This window comes from Lissotriton helveticus, chromosome 3_1 (assembly GCF_964261635.1).
Source record: "Lissotriton helveticus chromosome 3_1, aLisHel1.1, whole genome shotgun sequence".
Classification (NCBI taxonomy): Eukaryota; Metazoa; Chordata; class Amphibia; order Caudata; family Salamandridae; genus Lissotriton; species Lissotriton helveticus.
The window spans coordinates 594983003-595005090 of NC_136061.1; the positions used below are offsets into that span (position 1 = coordinate 594983003).

The following is a 22088-nucleotide window of genomic DNA, read 5'->3' on the forward strand; positions in this document are numbered from 1 at the left end:
ATCCACTACCGAGGATGGTTTATGTATATGTCATGTTCTCGAGAAAGGCCTGGATTGGCATATCTTGAACATTAGAAAACTTCAAATACATAAAGTGCCTCATGTGACAGAAAAAGATTTAATGAAATTAATGTTTTGGAGTACACGGAATAAAAAGTTCTGATTAAATATGGACTAGATGTGAAAATACTGTTTGCTATTAAGCAAGGAGCAAGCTGTGCGTCTGGTTGGAGTGTCATTACGCTTCAGTTCTTGCAGTGCCTTTGACACTGTAGCACACTACACCTTGCTGCAGTGTCTGAATAAGGGCGGCGTATCAGGCCCGGCCCTGAAATGGCTGAAGTCCTTCCTGGTAGGCCGTAGTTTTCAGGTTAGACAAGGTGCACATTACTCCAATGACATTAAACTGGAGCAGGGATTGCCTCAGGGCTCTGCCCTGAGCCCTACCCTGTTCAACCTGGAGATAGTACAGGGTTTTGGAGTTGGGGTGGTCTCTTATGCGGACGACACCCAGCTGATGATCTCCCTATCCCAGGCACCGGAGGATTGCATGCAGGAGGTTGCCTCCTGGATGGCTAAGAACTGCCTGAAACTTAATGGCAGCAAGACAGAGGTGCTTGTGGTGGGGGGTGATACATCGAGCTGGACGTCGGCTTGGTGGCCTCCGAGTCTGGGCCCTACCCCCATACCATGCACCGAGGAGAAAAATCTGGGGGTCTGGATGGATTCCACTCTTTCCAATGATGGGCATATTAGATGCGTAGTGGGGAAATGTTTTGGAGTCCTCAAAAATCTACGCAAAACGTTACATCTTCTCCCTATAGGGGCTAGGAAGACGCTGGTGCATGCGCTTATTACATCTCGCCGAGACTTTGGCAACATACTCTACCTTGGCGCCACGGCAAAAGGTCTAGGGAGACTACAGGTCTTGCAGATTGCTGCCGCACGGCTGGTACTTCTGCAGCCTATGAGGGTGGCTTCAAAAAAAGCCCTGGATTCACTGCATTGGCTTCCAGTAAAGAAAAGAGTGATGTTTAAGGCATTATGCACCTGCCACCGCATCACCCAGAACCTTGGCCCTTCATATCTGAGCGACCTGGTCACCAGCTATGTGCCAGGAAGGTCCCTTAGATCCAGTGGGACCGGGCTGTTGAAATTCCAAAGGTAAAGAAGGCCTGAATGGGAGGCCGTTCCTTCAGGTTCCTAGCAGCTCAAAACTGGAATAAACTCCCTGTAAAACTCCGGGTGGAGATCTCTGAAGCTAGGTTTAGGAAAGCGCTTAAAACATATTTGTTCTCCGGTTGGCATAGCGTGGGCCTCAGATTGGATCTCACTCAGCGCGGCGACAAGCCGAGATGTCGTAACCATGCGCTTTATACATTTTCTTTATTATTATTATAAGAAATGGGCTTAATATCTATGAAACACACAGAATTCCGACATAAACAAGGCTGCATCTCGAACTTGCTTGTAATCTCTATGCTTATGTTCTGAGCTCTCCATTCACAGACACTCCTCTAGATTTGTTTTGTTGACTTTAACGCCTTAACGGCGGCCGCGATTTTGCGGAAGTGCGGCACTTCCGCAAAACGGGCGGGCCGCGTCAGCCATTAGCCGACGGCAGCACTGGAGAGGTAGTGCTGCCGTCGGAAATGGCCGACAGCAGCACGAAACGGGTTAAGGCAGCTTTTGACACGGCCCCTAGAAGTCTATTGTGGAAAACATTGTACTCATGGTCCATCCCTGTGAACGGCAATAGAACTTTTATACTCTGACACGGATAACATTAGGTGAAGGTAGTCTTTTTTATTCAAGGAAAATCCGCAACACTGTAACTAAAACAAGGCTGAGTCTTAGCTCCCTTGCTATTTAAACTTTATATATCGAATCTTGTTAACTCGCATTTGCCGAAACTGGGAGATAAATTACCGTCTTATCCATTGAATGTGGATGATTTAGGCAGAACAAAAGTGATTAATAAATTAGATGAATTTACCAGGTCCAATAGATTAGAAATTAATTTGAGAAAAACTAAAGTTGTTATCTATCCCAAAAGAATAAAGAAAACAGGAGCCTGGTAGTTAAGAACCGAAAGTCACGACCAAGTGAAAGAGTATACGTACACAGACGTTTGGATTGACGGAAGATGAAACCTGATACACCACAAAGAATCAATCAGAAACAAAGTCCAGGTCCTGCAATGTGCTTTCATAACTGCCTCAAAATATCTATATATAGTACGGGGCACTACCCGCAGACAGGAAAAAAAACCTTGTGTGTGTTATATGTCTGTGTCCCGTGCTCTATAGAGGACGCAAGCAGCTTTTGCGTAGTTTTTTAACAATCTCAAGGTGCGGAAAGGTCATCATGGCGGGGTTGAAGCTTGCCAATATCCATTTGAACATCAGGCTGGTAAAGTTTCTGCCTAAGTTTCAGGAAAAGATTTGACTTCCATATAATGCACTTTATGGCTGAAATCTGTTTTACTGGTCAAAATGCACTTAACTACAATTTTAATGGAACATATCTTTTGTAGCACTTTATTATAAGCACTTGATAACCGACTGTGGTTTTGTGACAGCATAGGCTTTTAGAGAAGATTTTATCGTTGTTTGTAATGAATGAATGGAAAGATTTTAATTAATCATGCAAATAAAGAGATGGTAGTCTGATGATAAAAAAAAACTCCTACCGCAGAAGTGAGCCCATTTAAAAAGGTAACTGAACTAAAAAAAAAAAAGGTGAATGGAGAGAAAAAGAACAGAACAGAGAAGCTGGGTGGTGGAGAGGGGAAAGGGTGAGAAACAAGAAGCACCGAAGTGGGAGAAAAGCACATGAGGGAGACAGCTGATAAACACGCACAGCACACTCTCATGGAGTGCCTCGGCAAAAAGGAAACTTAGGGCCAGATGTAGGTAGCCAAATACCGGTCGGTAACGGCCCAAAATCAGTAAAATCGGCCGTTACCGACCGGTATTGAGAAAAAGAGATGTAGGTGTCAAAAATATACCGAATCGGTAAATATGAATCGGTAAAATACCGATTCTGTATTTTCCGAATACATATTTACTGAATCGGTATTTACCGATACCTTATTTACCGAGTCCTTATTCACCGAATCGGTAAATAAGAAATCTGAAAAAATGCCCAAAAATACCGAATTCAATGAAATTCGGTATTTAAGAGTCGGTATTTACCATGGACTGAAAGCAGGTGGTAACCATGTGCAGGCTATAAAAAAGGGCCCAAAATGCAACAGTGTTGCAAAAATGGTGGCACTCTATGTGATTGCGAGGAGGCGAAGGCTACAGGCTGCAGGTCTGAGGGTATGGCAAAGAGAGGAGCAGGTGTACAGGCAGAGGATCACTCTGTTCCAATTGACTGAGCCTGAGATACTCCAGAGGTACAGGCTGCACCCCAGAACCATCATGGATCTAATAAGGGACCTCCACCCATACCTGGATCACCCAACACCCAGGGCCCACGCCATCCCACCCCATGTCCAGGTGCTGGGTAGCTTACACCTGCTGGCCTCTGCTGGCCTCTGGGAGCTACCAGAGTGTGATAGCTGCAGTAGGAGGTGTATCCCAGAGCTGTCTGTCCCGTTTTTTCAGGAAGTTTCTGGATGCCATGACGCAGAGAATGCGACATTACATCCGGTTCCCTGACACACCTGCGGAACTTGCAACAACAAAAACTGATTTTTATGGACTGGCACACTTTCCGCATGTGATAGGCTGCATAGATGGCACCCACATTCCCCTATGCCCACCTGCAGCCACCGAACACATATACAGAAACCGTAAGTCTACGCACTCCATCAATGTGCAGGTGATATGCAATGCAGGCATCATCATCACCAACATAGTGGCCAAATTTCCTGGGAGCACGCACGGCTCCTACATTTTCCAGAACAGCGGAATATACACACGGCTAGTTGCTGGAGATTTTGGAGATGGATATCTGCTAGGTAAATAAGTGTAACACACCCTGTAATGAATGGCAGCTGAATGTGCAATGTGATTGTAACTCATGTACCTCTCATTCCCTCCCAGGTGATAGTGCATATGCCCTGCGTTCCTTTGTGCTCACACCGTACCTCAACCCAACCAACAGAGCCGAAAGGCGATACAATGTGGCACACAGGTCTACTCGCACGTAGTGGAGCGAACATTTGGACTCCTCAAGAGCAGGTTCTTCTGCCTCCACAAGAGTGGAGGTGCTCGACAGTACACCCCCATCCTGTGTTGCAAGATAATAGTGACCTGTGCCATTTTGCACAATCTTGCTACCAAGGAAGGCACAGAGGTGGAGTTGACACATCGCGCGAACATCGATGATGACCAAGAACATGCAGAGCCCCAGGCAACAGGACCAGCAGCACTAGATGGTAGATTGAGACGGACAGAAATTACACGTCGATATTTCTAGGTAATGTATGACACATAGACAGGTGTAGTGTTTGACAAGTGTAGTTTAATCTTCACTACATCATCATTGTCACATCGGAAAAGGCTTCATTAATCAAAGTCAATGTCTCTGGCTGCTCCTGCTCAGTTGCCGTCACTGTGTGCAGTTGAGTCAATCTGCAGCATAGGTCAGTGCTTACGTCCACGCACTACATTGCGCGATTGTTGTGCCTGGCTTTCAGATTCCCTGCTGGGGCCTGACTCAGCATGGCTGCGCCTGCCGCTCCTGCGCACCTCCGGAACTGGTGTGCTAGAGCCACTCCTGCTGGTTGACCCCTCTGTCTCCTCCACACCCGTGTCACCAGCATTGCCTGTGTTAGTGTTGAGCATCTGCTCCATCGCTGAGGTCACTCTTCCTATGCCCCGTGTCAAGTCTGTGCAGCAGTGCACAATTGCATCCTGCATGGAAATAGAGCGTCGGCACAGTAGTGATGTACTTGTAGCAAATCTGTTCATTGCCTTTGTTTGTTAGCGCATATACTGTCGATCCCTGCCACGCTGTAGATGATCCCTGTCCAACTTATCCGACAGTACTCCCATGTATGTGGAGATATCTGTAATCCCCTTTGAAATTTGCTCCAGACTCAATGCAATGTGGCCTATGCCCTTGTCCATGTTGGTCATTTTATTGTTCATGCAGCGAACCTGCCTATGCATGGTTGACAGTGCTTTGGCCTGCTGGCGCTGTACCTTCACCATTTTGCCCTCCAGGCCACAGAAGTCGCTCTCCCCTTCCTGCCCCTCCCCACCCTCACGTGCCCTCCTGCCAAGAACACTGGTGCGCGCAGCGCCTGCTGCAATCGGTGGTCTAGCCCTGTCAGCCACAGGTGCAATTTTTTTGGGGACATCATCCTCATCCTCCGATTCAGAGGTTTGCAGGATCCTCTGAGGGGGCTCCTCATGCCTACTTGCCCCTCCCGGCATGGACACCCTGGACATTGCAATGTGTGTGTTTGACAGGTCAGGAGATCCAAACAACAGAGGGGAAAGTGGGACAGGTGTTGTGGGTCGGTCTGGTGATGAGGCTTCCTGGGTGGTGTTGTTGCCTCCTTCTACCGCGCTGTGACCAGATTTTCTCTTCTCTTTCTCCCCCCTCTTAGTTGCTGGTGCCCTCTCCTCCCTTGGTGGTGCTGAACTGCGTGAGGACTCTCCTGTGGAATGAAATTGACATAGGGTCAATGTTGTTGTTCATCTGTGTGTAGTTATGTAGGAAGGTAGATCCCTGACTATGGTTGCCCCCAACTTTTTGCCTGGTGTTTTGCTGGTTTTCTGACTTAGTTGACCTGGGACCCTGCTATTCAGGGCCCCAGGCCTACTGCTCTCTCTGTAAAATGGATTCCATGTACCTTAGGTACATATCTAAATTGGATACTGAGTCACCTTATCAGTCCCTGTACAGTGTACCTTAGGTACCCAGGGCATAGGTGTACCCAGGGCCTACCAGGGGCTGCAGCATGTATTATGCCACCCCTGGCTGGCCATCCAAATCTGACACAACTGGCTGCTTGACAGCTGGGGCAAGGTGGTGTAATCACCCTTTGCTTTAGATATAGTATACCTATATCTAACCCTAAAATGGACACACAGATCTCCTATCAGTCACTCCTATGGCAGGCCTTAACAATCCTGAAGGCAGAGTGCTTGGAATCGTGTGAGATGGTGCTCTGGCATGAGCTGAGCCTGTCTGCGGCTTTCGGGATCTATCCCTTAGCCGTTTCCATGATATCGCATACCATATACTCTTAAGTGCATTATAATCCTCGCGGTTATATGCCAACTCTGGTATCGCTTTATCAAAACATGTCGAGTAAGGTGTCATACGAATTGGAATACTAACCCCTCGCCAATTCTGGCGACGGGGTTAGCATTCCACCCTTCTAGAGGGACACGACATGTATGTAACCCCTAACCCCGGTTAAAGTCCAACAGAGCCTCAGCTCCACAAAATGGATGCTGCCACCGAGACACAAGTCTGCCCTCCTGCTGCTGGGAGTCCTCCCAGAGCAGGAGATAAGGACAAAGGGTTTCCTGCCAGGGGCGGTGCCAGCACCGTCCCAGACAGGATTTTGTGTATCCTAGGTAGGCAGGGCTTCAGAGGAAGGTGACTGCAAGTGGCACCCCGGTGCTCACTATGCATAGGCCGGCTTGAACCAGTTCCAGGGACACTCCAGACCCTGAGCTGGGGAAAAGCCCGCCAAGGAAGTGGGTGTAACCACCCCCCTCCTGGTTCCACCCATAGGGCAGGACTTAGTCGCGTGCCAGCCCCCTTTTCCCAGATAAAGGAAGGAGCAGGCCCCCTTCCAGATCAGATCATCTTTGAATCCTGAAACTACTTTCCACGAAAGGAACTCAAGACTTCTTTCTAAGATTTCTCCCTTGTGACTAAGGAGTAGTCACCCTGCATCCGCAGGCACCATCTAAAGAACACTGCGGTCTGCTGCAAGTCCTTCCTCCGGAATCCGACTGCCAGCTCGACGAGAACCGGCTTCCCTGGCACCTCTGACCTCTACCCACCTCTACAGCCAAGCTGAGAACCGTGGGTGCGACGAGACCTCGAGGGACCGGCCATCTTCAAGACTGCACGACTTCTGCACAGCAAGCCCGCCGAGTAATTTCCTGGTGAGTGCTTTGGGGTCCGAGAAGCCCCGACCCTGAGCAGCTCCAGCACCGAAGTGCAGCCTCCCAGCATCTCCACGATCTGCGTGGGGCCCTTCTGCTTTTTGCTGCTCACCGCGTTGTTTGGCTACTAGCCCGCTGGCTTGTGGCCTTCTGAACGACGCCCGACGACATTACTGCTGCTGGTCTGGTTGCTCCAGACTGGCCCTTACTCCCTTCCCGAAGAGGAGCACCCCGGACCCTCCTGGTCCACCCCAGACGCCATTTTGAGTCCACCGCGTGGGCTTGAATTAGCCAAGGCTTGTTGCCCAATCCTGGGTAACTTTGACGCCGACAGCTTCATCCATCGTGGGACAGCTCGCCTCTCCATCCTGGTCGCCGACAACGCCTCCTGGTCCGTGAGATCTGCAGAGCCAGCGTCGCCCACTCACCTAGTCGAGGTGACTGCCATCCGGTGCCCTCCTGGTGCCCACTGACTACTGGCTAGTAGTCACGAACTTGGTCCCCTCTGCTTTCAGGTGTCATCCATCTTCCAGATCCAGGCTTGGATCAACTCGAACTATCTTCACTGGTCGCCTGCCAGCATCTTTTCTTCCAGGCTCCTGGTCCGGCAACGAGGATTCCCGACGTCTTTTGAGACCTATGCAGCTGCAGCCCCAGGGCTAGGTAACTTCGGCATTTCGGTGCCCCAGCATAACCTCACTATCCAAGGGTCAGGATCCACTGTCGTTTTCTTCCTACCAGGTCGGGTTCGCCCGTAAACACTAACTTTAACTTTACTAGCTTCCATAGACTTTGTCCCGCATCCCGCGTGAGAGTGCACACTCTGCACCCGAGTCCCCTAGGTCTCCTAGAAGTAATCTAACGATTCTATAGTCAAGTCCTAGCGATTCCAAAGCCTATTAGTACTGTACTTACCTGCTAGTAATTTCGCATTCCACTTTTAAAGTATATGGTTTTTCGTGCCCCTCGGGCATTTGTGTATACCGTGCTAACTTAAGTATTTTCGTAAGAGTTTTGTTGTGTGCTTAGCACCCTGTCCTCATAAAGAGTACAGGGTTGTTGTGATTCTAATAAATACATTGTTTATTTTCATAACACTTGTGTGGTGTCCTTTCACTGGGTGTTCAAGGGGTAATGTGATGGTAAAACAGCTGGCTTAACACGCCCTCTAGAGTCTTAGCCTTAGACTGCTCGTATCCATGCTACTAGGATAGCTGGTCTATAAGGTTGACTTACAACCAATCATCAATAAGGGTTGTTTGGACTGATATATAGTGATCACTAGAATAGTGAACACTGCACATCAGGCCAACTTCTCACAAGTTCTTAAATAAATAGTCTACACACCTTTGCCCAGTGCACATTGTGTGTTTGGTGATGTGTGTGGCATGCCTTGCAGAGTCATGTGGTGGATGCTTTGCATCTATGTATTCATGACTACGTCTACCATGATGCATTGCTGCCATCAAGTATGAGCTGTTATGCAGTGCGATGATTCTACACAGTGGGGTACGGGGTCAGGTTGATGGTTGTGGATAAGGGTACATGCCTCTTACCTTGTTTCTTAGTAGCTTTTGCTGTACTGTCCAGGTCTCCTATCCCATGGATGCATTCTACCTCCATGGTGGTTTCCACTAGCTCCTCAATCGCTGTCAGCTTTGGTGCTTTGCTCCTGCCACCTCCAGTCACACCAGCATCCTTTTTCTGGGCTGCAATCTTTTTTTTTGTCACGATGCGCAGGTCATACCACCGCTTTTTTATGTCCTCAATCTCCCGGTGGGTCAAACCAATGGCATTCACTTTGCCCTGTATGGAAATCCAAATGTTCCTCTTCACAGTCTCTGCAACATGCAGAGACTGTCTCCCGAAAATTTGGCTGCAGTGGCTTACAATTTCTTCTACAGCCACCTGTAGTTCCTCTGGGCTGAACTTGATCTTCCTTTTTCTCTCCTCACCATCCTTTTGGCCTTCATGTGACTCCATTCTGTAGCACTGCTTGCCTGTGGATGCTCTGCTCCTCTCACCTCTGCTAAATTGTTTGTTCTGTTGGTTTGCACCTGCATGGGTGTGGCCACTCCCAGGTACTGGGGTGGGGTGCTTCAATCTGATTGGTTGGATTCTCAGGGGCTTGGTTGTGGGGTGTGTAGGGTGTCCCTGATTGGTTGGCAGGCTCACATGGCGTTTTTCAAACTCCCGATTCGGTAATTACCGATTCGGAAAATTCCGAATCGGATTTATCCGATTCTGTAAATCCCATTCATTCCTATGGGCCAGGAGGCCCATAGGAATGCTTGGGTTTCACCGACTCGGAATTTACCGACTCGGAATTGTCCGATTCGGTAATTACCGAATTGGGTTACCGAGTCATACCGAATCGGTAACTTTTACCGATTTTTTACCTGCATACCATTTACCGATTCAGAAATACCGATTCGGTATGAGTCGGTATTTATGAATCGGTAAATGGAAATTACCTACATCTGGCCCTTAGTTCCCTAAAAGTGTGCTATGCTCTGTGGGAGACAAATACAAGATGGACAAGGCAAGTAAACAAATAAGAAGCTAGCAAATCAAAGTCATAATAAATCCCATCAATGGTAAACAATGGACGAGCTACCAGCCACGGCAAGTTAATAATAGGTATTTTGAAAACATAGGCTAGATCTAAAAATGGGACAAATCACTTAGGGCAATTCTTTGCATAAGAGACTGCAAGGACATACTTGGCATAGCATTTAGGCAAAGCCAACTGGAGGATAAAGGCGCATCTTAGGCACAAACATTGTGAAATATTAGCTTTGTTAAGTCCTGTAAAAGTAAGGTGAAAACCCAGCACGTTTGTAATGTACACATGTTTTGCCATACTTGCCACTGAATTCATGTTACAGGAATGCATGTTCAATAGATAGTGTATGGGCCTTTCCTCATTATTTATACCATTTAGAAATTCCAACACTACCTGGGTGCCCTTTCTGTCAAATCATAAGTCAACATTTGGTGGATTAAGTATGGGGTGGCTAACTGCTGAACATTTGGTAGAATAAGTATGGGGTGGCAAACTGCTGCTTGAACACAAAGTCATGGATTTAAGTGTTTGGGTCTCAGGTTTTACAGGATCTTTCTCCATCTCTAAATAAATAAATATCAACGAGAACAAAACCATTTTACAATGTAACTGTCCAACTTTGTAAAGGCTTTAATCTATTTTGAAGTGCCTTCAAATACAGAAAATGATAAACAAGCAGGTAAACTAATAGCCAATGCTGCTAGCATCTAGTTCTTATCTCCTAAAACACAAGCACCAATCACTGCGCATGAAAATCAACAAGGCCCTGCGCATTCTTAGACAAACATTACCAGTATAAATGGATGTTTTATGGCACATAGAAGTACATTTCTTTCAAAGTCTTATGTGTAAACATGTGTTTCATGCTTGCGAATAATTTTTGCAGGCTTTCAGGTCAATTGCATAAAAGGGGAATTTAGCATGTTCTGCTACAACATTAAAACTCCAAAATGTTCACACAACAAACAATGAAAAGTACAGGTAAAGATAATCCGTTTGCCTACTTTGCATGGTGGGGAACCACCTCTTCCTGGAAGAAACGCCTGGCACTATGCCTGAAGATATCATGTTCTGCAGATAAGATCCGTCGGGTTCCTATATCCATCAAGCTCTTAGCAGAAGATGGTTCGGGGCGGAAATCCCCAAGGTTTTCATTCTTTTGACTCTGGGTGTGCTGGCACCTAGAGAAACAACACACACGCAGTCAGAAAAAAGTTCTACTGTGCCAATATAAAATAAATGCAAACAGTCTTGCACAATACTTAACCAATGTAATCTAAAACGGTAAGGTTTTCTTGACAAATGCTGAACCAGTTAATCAAAAGTCCCCCTCTCAGAAAAAAGGCAGGGGGCACTTTTACCATCGGGAAATGCGATTTTCAAAATGTTACACTTGTGGAAGCCCTGTATGTAAATAGATGTTTTTTGAAGGTCATCTTGTCTTGGTCTCAAGGATTTTTCTCCCTTATACCTGCTCATTAGGAATATTGAAACTTGTGCATAAAAACGAATCTAGAATATTTATAATTAGTTATTAATATGTGTACTCTTGTCTTCAGAGAGCTCTACTCCATAGCCGATCAGTGGGACCCAGTGCTTTATTTTTCTGAAATTCACAACGTTTAATAAATACATTTAAAGACAACTGAAAGCTGAATTTTGAAGTTTTGTTTGACAATATTTACTGCACTGGCCGAGAATCACAATGCTTGAGCAGAAGCCACAGCTGGGTTGAACCAGCCCTCCACTTTAGGAAGAAAAGCATGCAATGTTGGGACGGAGGCTTTTATGTAGGGACCCCAGGGGACAGCAGGACGCTCAGCACATCAACCAGGTCAGGCAGCTTTCATAATTTAAACTTCAAATTGGTCGGATTTGTATTTATTAGTTTAAATTAGGATGCTTTTCATTACCATGATAGTTTTGGGATGAAGAGGCCTGTCAGTGTCTAAAAAGAGAGTAAAGTGTGGTAAGAAAGGAGGCCCTTCAGGGCATAAGGAGGTGATGAAAATCCAAGGAAAGACAGGGTGTTTCAGACGAGATATTGCGTATGTATAGGTACCCAGTATATACCACCCTGTTGAATGAACGTGGTTTACGAATAGATATTGGTTCAGCCGGCCTGGGTGCTCTGTACATTACAACAGGTTGTGATGGAGCCTTCCCTAATGCAAAGGGGCCAGTAGTACACAGAGGTTCATAATGTGTGAATGTATACTTTCTGAAGAGGATACAACAGGTCCTGCAGAGGCTCGACCTAAAAAGAGCATAGATTGCCTGCTGCTGACAGCTGATGCCCGGGAGGAAGTCCCTGTTGTATCCTCTTCTCTAGGCTTTTGGCACCCACATCGATTGCCATAGGTTGCTATCTGTAGCATTCAGAAATGCTGGCTTGTTATTGGTGTTTGTCCATGTTAGTCCCTCCTTTCTGTGTCTGTTCGTGCCCCATGGCAATTTAACTAACTGTTTCTTTTGGTTGGCTGCTGCAACATACTTCAATGTGCCCTTCCTCCCTTCGTATAGGCATGCTACTGTTGTCTTCCTATTTGCCATTGTTTTATTTTGTTCACACGTGATCATCATGTATTTAATACTTTTAACTAGACAGGGACGCTTAGACTCTAACCCAGCTCCAAAGTCGGCCGCTTTGGACGTTACGCCACGTCCTCTCTCCAAACATTACTGGTTTTTAGCTGGTTGGTCAGCTGTTCAGTGGACTGTAAACAATTGTAAAATGCCAAAGGATTGTGTTCTATCTACACCCAAAATTAAAACGTGAATACATTAAAGACAATGTTCCAATTTGCCATTGCATTATTTTAACATCATGTACCTATTTGTTTGTATGTAGGCAGGGAATCTTAGACTTGAACCTGGTTCCCCAGCTCCAAAATCAGCAGCTTTGGATAATATGCCACGTACTCTCTCTAAATATTGCTGGTTTTTAATAGCAGTGATCGCACTAAGTGGGGGGATTACCAGTCCATAATGTCTTTATAAAAGAGAACGCCTTCTACAGTGCAATGGTCTTAAACTTAATCCCAGCCCAGGCATTTTTTAATGGCAGCTCACCCCCATTTGGTGATTATTGCTGAATTATACGGTTAACCTCACTCTGGGGTAGTGAAGGTTGTCCATGCGAGAGAGTGCACTGGTTGGGTGTTTGATTTTAGCTTCTATTGAACTGTGTTTTCACAGTATGGAGTGGGGTTCTCTTCCCTGCACTTAAAGGCCTGGCATCGTCTGTACGAGATGGCACATGGCTCGATTCGCAGATTTGGGGTGTAGATCGAGGAATGCCAAGTTTTAGTTTAGTGTGTACCAAGCAAAACATCAAAACCCAGTTACAGTTAAAAAACATGTCTTTTATTTACTATGTTGTTGTGAGCCTAAGACAGCCATCTCTCAAAGACGTTTAACAATCACAAACCCTTTTCACTTCGTTGGATGGATTTCATAGGCTGGTCAGTGGACAGTAAACAGTTGTAAAATTCCAAAGGGTTGTGTTCTACACCCACTTTGAAAACGTGAATAAATTAAAGGAAGACAAAAAGAGATAGGGGACATAAATTTGTATAAATACCTCATACATTATAATTTTTTGCAGTTTTTTTTTAAAATACAGCGCAAACTTGCTTCAAAGTTTTTGGAGCGCTATATAGGCGCATAAATTGCATTACACAATGTCACCTTTATTTTGTAGGCACGGGGAGATTAAGTAATTTATCCAACATCACAGGATGGGGAGTCTGTGGTATTGCACTCTTTCCCTGCTTCGTGTACATTAGAACGGTAAATATTGCTGTAGCCAAAGGAGAGACTGACTGCATTGCAAATGCTTGTTCTTGGTGTTGTGCTCTCCATCCTCCCTTTATGGGAATGAATTGCCGTAGCAGGTAGCAGACAACTTAAACCGTTTCTCCTTTTTTGTGAAATACAGTAAGCGAGGTTAGAAACGGAACTCGAAAATCTAGTCGCTAAGATTCCGCCAAAAGAGACTCCCACTTATTTTATGTATACCTATTATGGGAAAAGCACATGCAGCTATTTAAAAAATTGGGACAAGTGCACAGTCCTTCTCTGGTACAGGGTACCTTTGAATAGAAGTTAAAAAGAATTAAATAGAGGTTGAAGGAATCTATAAGATGTTTTTTAGAGCTATGCAAGCTTTCTGAAATTGGCAAGAGGAAACCCTCAATCACCAGCAAGTCTCAGATTAGAGTTTTTAAAGGCTCTAAAAACAAGCATTTGCAATGCAATATGTCTCACGTTTACTAGAATTTGAGGTATTGGCATTGTAAATGACAATGCCTTTTATTTACTTGAAGCAAATCCATTTTTGTGGGAAATGAAGCTAATGGGAAGAGAGGAGAGGATGTAAGGTTTCAAACTGTGCCCTGGTACAGGAGAGGAGATGCTAGAAAGGGGGTTTGGACTTGGAGTTGCAGGATGAAGGGCGAGTGGGGAGGAAGCAAACAAGGGTGAGCACATCACGGAGGGAAGTGGGGAGGAAGCACATAGGATGAGCACATCATGGAGGGAAGTGGGGAGGAGTACACATGGGTGAGCACATTACGGAGTGAAGTGGGGAGGAAGCACACATGGGTGTGCAAATCACAGAGTGAAGGGGGAGGAAGCACACAGGGTGAGCACATGACGGAGGGAAGTGGGAGGAAGCACTCATGGGTGAGCACAAGATGGAGGGAAGTGGGAGGAAGCACACATGGGTGAGCAAATGACGGAGGGAAGTGGGGAGGAAGCAAACAAGGGTGAGCACATCACGTTGGGGAGGAAGCACACAGGGTGACCACATGACAGAGGCAAGTGGTGAGGAAGCACACATGGGTGAGCACATCACAGAGGGAAGTGGGGTGGAGTACACATGGGTGAGTACACATGGGTGAGCACATCACGGAGGGAAGTGGGAGGAAGCACACATGGGTGAGCACATCACGGAGGGAAGTGGGAGGAAGCACACATGGGTGAGCACATCACAGAGAGAAGTGGGGAGGAAGTACACCAGGGTGAGCACATCACGGAGAGAAGTAGGGAGCAAGCACACATGGGTGTGCACATCACGGTGGGAAGTGAGGAGGAGTACACATGATGAGCAAATCACAGAGGGAAGTGGGAAGGAAGCTCACAGGGAGAGCACATCACGGAGTGAAGTGGGGAGGAGTACACATGGGTGAGCACATCACAGAGGGAATTGGGGATGAAACAAACGAGGGTGAGCACATCACGGAGGGAAGTGGGGAGTCTGGTGGCACTCTATGAGACCTAGCACATGCCCACTCCTGGAAATGTTTCCCATGTAATTCATGTAACAAACATCACAAACAATATAACTTTTCTTCAAAATAAAAAAAACACATATCTTTAACTTGTAACGCCTTTGACATTAATGATTTACATTATAGGCTCACTGAGAGGTAATGTGCAAAAGGTGGGATTGCTGAAACAAAATATTTGCCTAAATTCACACAGTTTGTAAGTACGGGTGCTTGGGTTAAACCCAGCTTTTCTTGTTTCACTGTATAAAATCAACCAATTGTTGGTATCTATTTGTCTCTCTTTTTCACCACAAACATGAGTGCTTGGTTTTAAACTTTGAGCACCAGGGTAGAGCGAGGGTGGCAGGCAGAAGCCACGTGAAAGCTTGGTTCGTTTTGAGATCCCAGAGGACAATGAGCTGAGCCAGAGCCCAGGATCCGCTCGAGCCTAAGTGGCTCGCCCACTTTTATTACCAGGTTGTGACTCAGCAATCCCCTGGGGATTGAACGCAGGGGCAGGGGAGGCTTGGCTCTCTGAGGCTCCAGGTAATCTCAGCTATGGTGGCTGTGATAGGTTTTTCAGTGCAGGTAAATGCATTAAACAACTAAACACCATCAACTAAAATCTGCTCTTCGACTTGGACACGGAGATTCTCTGTGATGCATAAAAGTGGTCTGTCCCACTATTATGAGAACACATTTTACCTCCCTTATAAGTAGGGAAGAAGAAAAATAACTGGTAGGCTCATCCAGTGGTTAGACAGAGTATCTTTTCCAGTGAAGAACGGTGCTGAACGCATCAGAATGCGAGTGTGTGGAGCGATGCGGATAGCAAATGAGATCTGTTTGTGAATGTCTTGCTCTGCCTTGCGGCCCCTCTCCTCGAAGGCAGTTATCCTCATTTACGGCTTCCCCGAACTCTTGGCGCACTAATCAATGATTCTGCCATCTATTAAGTTTCGGAGAACACAATGACACAAAGGCAGAAAAAGAGGAGTGCACTTTGTCTGATCGCGCTAGGACCAGAGCAGGAGGGCTTGGGAGCACCGAAGAACACTACAGCCAGTCAAATCCTAACCAGAACCAGAACAAAAAAAAACAGGCTGAAGGGTTGGGCCGGCCCGACTCTTATAGAGGTCAAGAGTGTATTGTGTCGGACATATTGGGAAGGGATGGGAGGCGGACTTTTTGCTTTGGAGGGTTCTGGTGTGGAACTGAAGCTCACTTTGTTAGTCATGTGGCGAGGAAGACTAACAAGGAGGTAATCGAATAATCCCAAAAGTTTTGAAAAAGTATATGAAAGAGAAAAAACGAAAATCAGGAAGAAACAAAAGGAACGGGGGAGAAGGGATTGAGAACAGAAATTCTTGTCTGTACTATAGTGAGTCACAGAATAGTTATCTCTGCGGATTCGTTCACTTTAAAGAAAAGCCACTGGCCTATTAAGGCTGCAGGGCTTAACTTGTCAGTGCTGCCTTGTGCACCGGCCGTCAACCATGAGCTCCCACTTACACATTACACACATGCCTTGCAAATTCAATTAGCAAAGAGACATTAGGGGCAAAAAATCTCTACACTGGTCTATAGGAAAGCAAGAGCATGGAGGAAGCTACTGCCAGTAGAGAGAGGTCACACTCACTAACACTAAAGAAGGGGGCCTGAAGTGGGGGTGTAGGAGGTCTACAATATATATAAACCAGCATGAAAATGAAACGAGTGGTGCGTGCGAGCAGCCTACCTCTCTTTCCTTCTTTCATTTCGTGGCTTCCCTGGGAAATGGATCCAAAAAAGTAGAAGCATGCGAGTGGTGCACGCGCGCCAAAGCGAGCCATGTGGGTTCAATTATCTAGGCATGATTATTGAAATCACATGACGGCCGGTGCGCGTAATACACACCAATAGGCCGCGGGCGGAGCAATGTGCCTGCCTTTGGCCAATTGCGTGCAGTCTTTCATTAAAAGACGCGCGTAAAGGCCAATAGCGTGGCCCAAAAGGAATTCAACATGCACAAGAGTGTGCGATTCCTAGCTCCGTTTTCAAACCCCCCTCAAGAGGTCTCTCACTGCGTGCGCAATGCTGAGCACAGCAACGCAGGCGCGAGACCTATAAAAATAAAAATTTTAAAAAAGAAGGAGGAACAACTGATAATTGGGATATTGTAGGAGGCACAACTGTGCTGGGTTGAAATGATGATCTCTGTATGTAACTATGATGGTGTCCATGTTTCTTACTAGAATATTACGAGCCTAATGAAAAAATATTATAAACGAAAAAGAGATACCAAATCAGTCACATGAAGGAAATCATTAGAGCTTGGACCCCAACTGTACTGCCTCCCAGTTACCACTTCATCAGGACATAAAGGAGATCAAAGAGGACAGAGTAGAGGATCTCAAAAGAATGCTAACCTTCCTTAATATCGTGAACAGAGCAGGTGTCCTAGGATAAACCTTCCTTAATTTGGTGAACAGAGCAGTTGTCTTAGGATGTCCACCAGTCTGTGTGCATGCGAGCGGAGCAGCACCAGCCAGTGGCCAGGCAGATATTGTGCAAGCAGCACAATGGAGATAGACTGTGCACAAGAAGGTGCAATGAGAGACAGCAGCAAGGGAGAGGCCATGACAGAAGGGCAACACAACGCCCTAATTGTAGCCTTCTGTGAGGTCCCAAGAGGTGAATGCTCAGAGCAGACAGGTGCGTATTCTGAATATTGCCCGCGATAGTTTCAGAACAACAGAAGGGGGAGTTCGGAGCACACTGCCTCACATCCCAGCACAGTTCGCCCCTTTGCATTATGGTAAATGCAGTACACAATTAGCGCTTACCTCAAAATATTTTTTCACCAAAGTCAGTGCAGATAGTGTTGTATATCTGTAGATAATAAATATTTGTTTCTGAATTTCGTCCTTTATCAGTCCAGAGCAGCAAAATTTCATCCGGGGTAGCAGGAATTGCCGACGAAATTTTCACAGTTCACAGTACCACTTAGAGGAACACAGGTGCGTCTCTAAAGCTTGTCAAATCAAGAGATCCCTTTAAACAGGAGGCGAGTTGGCAGCACACTGCCTCACATACCAGAACAGTTTGCCCCTTTGCATTATGGTAAATGCAGCACTCAATTAGCGCTTACTTCAAAACTAAGTATCGTTTTTAACAGTTTTTATTTTAGTCTCCAATATAAGGATGTGTTAAAACAATTCTACTAATAAAAAAATACCTTAGCTCTTTGTGCAGGATTTGAAAGTGTCTTGTTGCATTGCCCAGCTTCATTATTGTAGCAGGTCTGGAACCACTCTTTCTTGTATTCTGACTAAAAATACCTACCTCAACATAGCTAATTTGTGTTCTGACTTCTTTTCCATTCCTAATCACCCTTAAAGCCAATTTCTATTTGCATTCTTGTATGAAAGAAAATTAACGTGGGCAAGACTGCCCAAGTTGACAGTGAATCGCCTATTATTTTCCTCAAGCTCTTATGATTTACTTTTCAGAAAGGGACTGAGGTAGAAAAACACGTTTTTCAAAGTTCTGTGAAGATTCGTCAAATCACAACAAAGAGTGCCGTGGCGATTCATCAAATGCCACCAAAGTTATTAGGATAGCAAAAAATGCTTTTCCTATGGAAATATAATTTTAACAATAACTATCCAGTGGCAACTGCCACTAATTATATATATATATATATATATATATGACACTGACGAAGCCTTGTGCGAAACGCGTCTGTCGAGGGTGCTGGGGGGTTTGGAAATAAAATGAACTAAGAACACCGACACTGGAGTGCTGGCCGTTTTTATCCTGGAACCGATTTCTAGGAGTGTGTTGCAAATATATATATATATATATATATATATATATATTATTATATACATACATGTACATAAAAAGGATATGGGTAAGTCTGCAGTCCCACTGAACAGTACGCATCTGGATCTGAACCACGTGTCCACAATAAATACTTACAGAGACAAGTCACCTTTGTTTAGCCTAAAATCTCAACTTTTCATAAGTGTGATCCACTATATAGATACATGGTATAAGCTATTTCCTCTAATGCTAAACACGTTTAACAGCAGCCACATGGTAGCATTTTGATGTGTCTTGAAACAGGCTAAGAGAAAACTTCTGTGAATCAATATATAGTAGAACGCTGGCATATTTTCTAGAAAAACTGGGAGAATCAACATCCCAGGATACAAGCCTGCCATTCAGTCACTAAAATAGTATGTGTTATTTGATCCGGAGTTACTCTAGCAATAGTTACCCCAGGGATCATGCCTGTCCCATGCAAACTGTATTAATGAAGCATGTTCTGTTTTTATGAATTCACACAGTAACTTCTTTGGTGCATTGAACTTTCGACTCCTGATGTGTTTTTGCCCCTGCGTACTATCTTTTTACAACCAGCCTGTGCACTTCCTACTCTCTTTTAATCTCCCTTTCTCCTCTGCTCACTCTCAACCCAGCCTTCCACAAGAAACCACCCTCTTTAATAGGCTGTAGAACAGCAGAATTTTTGGGGTCCATAAATGGGATCTCCTGGACATTCAATTTTTTATCTCGTGAATTCATTGCCTCTTTCTCTAAAGTATCAAAAACAAAATTAGAACCCTTTTATTTTCTCTTTACAGTTGTCAGTCTTTCAGTTTTTGCGAATTTCTGACCTTTGTTTGTTTCAGAGTAAAACCTGACAGTTAGATTTGATCTACATCTAATCTTGGCCTCTCAGGAATACAACTGCTCCCACTTTCTACACTGAGTCAATAAACTGTTAGTGGCCACTGATGTGAAAGATTTTTATATTTTAACCCAGAGTGAAAAAATGTGTTCATGAATCCCCCCTATTTGACGTATTGTCTTTTTATGTTGCTGTAGCAGCCTAGATACCAGTTCAAAGTGTTTCCTGAAGTCTTGGAAAAGAAGAGTTGCAGACATTCTGGTTAAGTGATCACTGAGATATCAGAGACCAGATGACCTGATGGAAGATCACTGGTGTAAGAGGGTTATTTATTGATTTGTCAAATCTAATTTTGTGCATAATTGTAGGAGACGGATAACTGAATTGTGAGAAAGCTTATGTTTGATATAGTGAACCTGAGTTGCCTATGGTGACCAGTAATAAAGTACATAGGCGTGAGTGGTACATGGGAAATGTCATGTCAGATGTCATAGGTGTGATCTGCTCAATGTCAAAAAATAGAAAAAAAGCAGTAGGCACGACCTATTAATTGTGAAAAAATAGAAAAAAAGCAGTAGGCCCGACCAATTAATTGTGAAAAACATTTGTTAAGAGCTGTATAGCCATCTTTAAAACTGGTAGAGTTGTGTTGCCAACAACATGACTGAGTACATGTGTTTGCCGCGACCTCCGGCCACCGGAGTTAAGCCGACCCATATCCTGCCTTTCCAGACGCCTTCAATGCACATTTCAGTGCCTTAAATGCAGCTCAACTGACCCTACCACGTCACTGGCGTCTATTGAGGGTCAGAAGTGTACACAGCTGAAAGTACACGACCTGCGAAGCTGCCACTGATCCAAAAAGAAGAACACCGCTTGACCGCACTGACTGTAGCGGCAAGGCGGGAGGATTGAGACGACCAGGCTGTGATAGTGAGTGGCTGCCCTGCCCTCATTACCAAGAGCTCTGGAGAGAGCCATAGTGGAAAAGCGACCCCCTGCCCTATGACGGGTGCACAAGCCACAGCTTCCCCGGGAGTGGAGCTGCTAGTGAGGACCGCATGCCAGGCCCTAGATGTACAAAGAAATTGTGGGGGAGTCCCGGGCCGGAGAGACGAGGCCTGGACTTTGCTGGAGCTCAGGGAATGGCACTGAGGCCATAAGAAACAGGATCAAGAGCCCTGAAAACATTGAGGGGGAGACTCCTCTGCCTCCACTGTCTAGCCCTGGGTGGGAGATCTCCTCTGCCGCCTGACTCCCTGTTGTGTGACTGGACTGCAGCACACTGTGAAATGTAGATGCTGTGGACTGAGTTGAGGGCCTTGGAGCCATAAGGTGAGAGATTGCTACGTGAATGTGCGCTAATGAAATCTAAAATGTACTCAGTATCCCCACACTGCTGCAAAACCTTTGGGACCTGCTTGGGATCTCCGGAGACCGCTGGAGGTGGAAAGTGCCACCTCCCACCCCACTCAAGGAGTTTCTCAGTGGGCGACACTCTTCCTAGGGGTCCCGAAAGGCGCAGAACATGGTGCCCGAGACCCCGACTTTGCTGGCAACTGCCGATCGCATTAAGACCCTCTGATGCCTCCATTTTTCTGCACTGAGAGGGGTCTGTACTGGATGCTTGCCGCCGTCGGGCATCGCCGAGGAACACCCAAGGCCCTTTTTCCTGCTGGAACTGCAACTATACCTTCGACTACCACACACACCTGCCCCACCACCCACCATGCAACAGTCAAAGCCAGGACCCAGCAGCCTCAACTGCATCCTGCTCAATACATGTTACCTCCACAAACACGCCGTAGAGATCTGGGACCTGCTCGACTCCATCGACCCCGACATCGCCATCTTCGCGGAATCCTTGATGAAATCTACCTCCGCCCCGAACATCGCCACTATTATTCTAGGTGGCTACAACATAATTCACAAGGGCCACATCAACAAACCAGGAGGTGGAATTGCCATCGCACACAAAAGCACCCTCCGTCTCACCATCCACGCAGATGACCCCTTGTCCAACATGGAGCACCTCCACTTCCAGACAAACCCGAACACCACCCTCTGCGGCACCCTGATCTACAGACCCTTCACACCCTGCCCACCCTTCAGTGATTCCATTATCGACCTCATCGCACCCCACGCTCTTGCCTCCACAGACTACATCCTTCTTGTGACCTCATCTTTCACCTGGACAACTCCATCAATAAAAACACCTTGTCTTTGCTGAATAATCTCGCCACTGTTGGACTCAAACGACCAGTCACCACCCTAACCCACTCAACAGGACACACGCTCAACCCCATCTTCTCCGCCAGCAACATCATCACCTTTCAGCCACACCACAAGCTCCAGTGAACTGACTACCGCTGCGTCCACTTCTCCTTTACCAAACCCACCATACACCACCACGCCCGCAACTACCCTACAGAAACTGGAACAAGGTCACCGAACAACAGCTGACCACCTCACTCAACAAAACC

The 22088-nt window shown here is 46.0% G+C and overlaps 1 protein-coding gene across 1 annotated transcript in view; it reads right to left on the minus strand.

Annotated features, from left to right (window-relative positions):
• Nucleotides 1–22088, minus strand: part of ACADL (acyl-CoA dehydrogenase long chain) — a 563007-nt gene that overhangs the window by 459189 nt on the left and 81730 nt on the right. The window contains exon 2 of the mRNA XM_078680576.1: nucleotides 10659–10835. Coding sequence (XP_078536702.1) covers nucleotides 10659–10835 — 177 coding nt within the window. The remainder of the gene's footprint in view (nucleotides 1–10658; nucleotides 10836–22088) is intronic.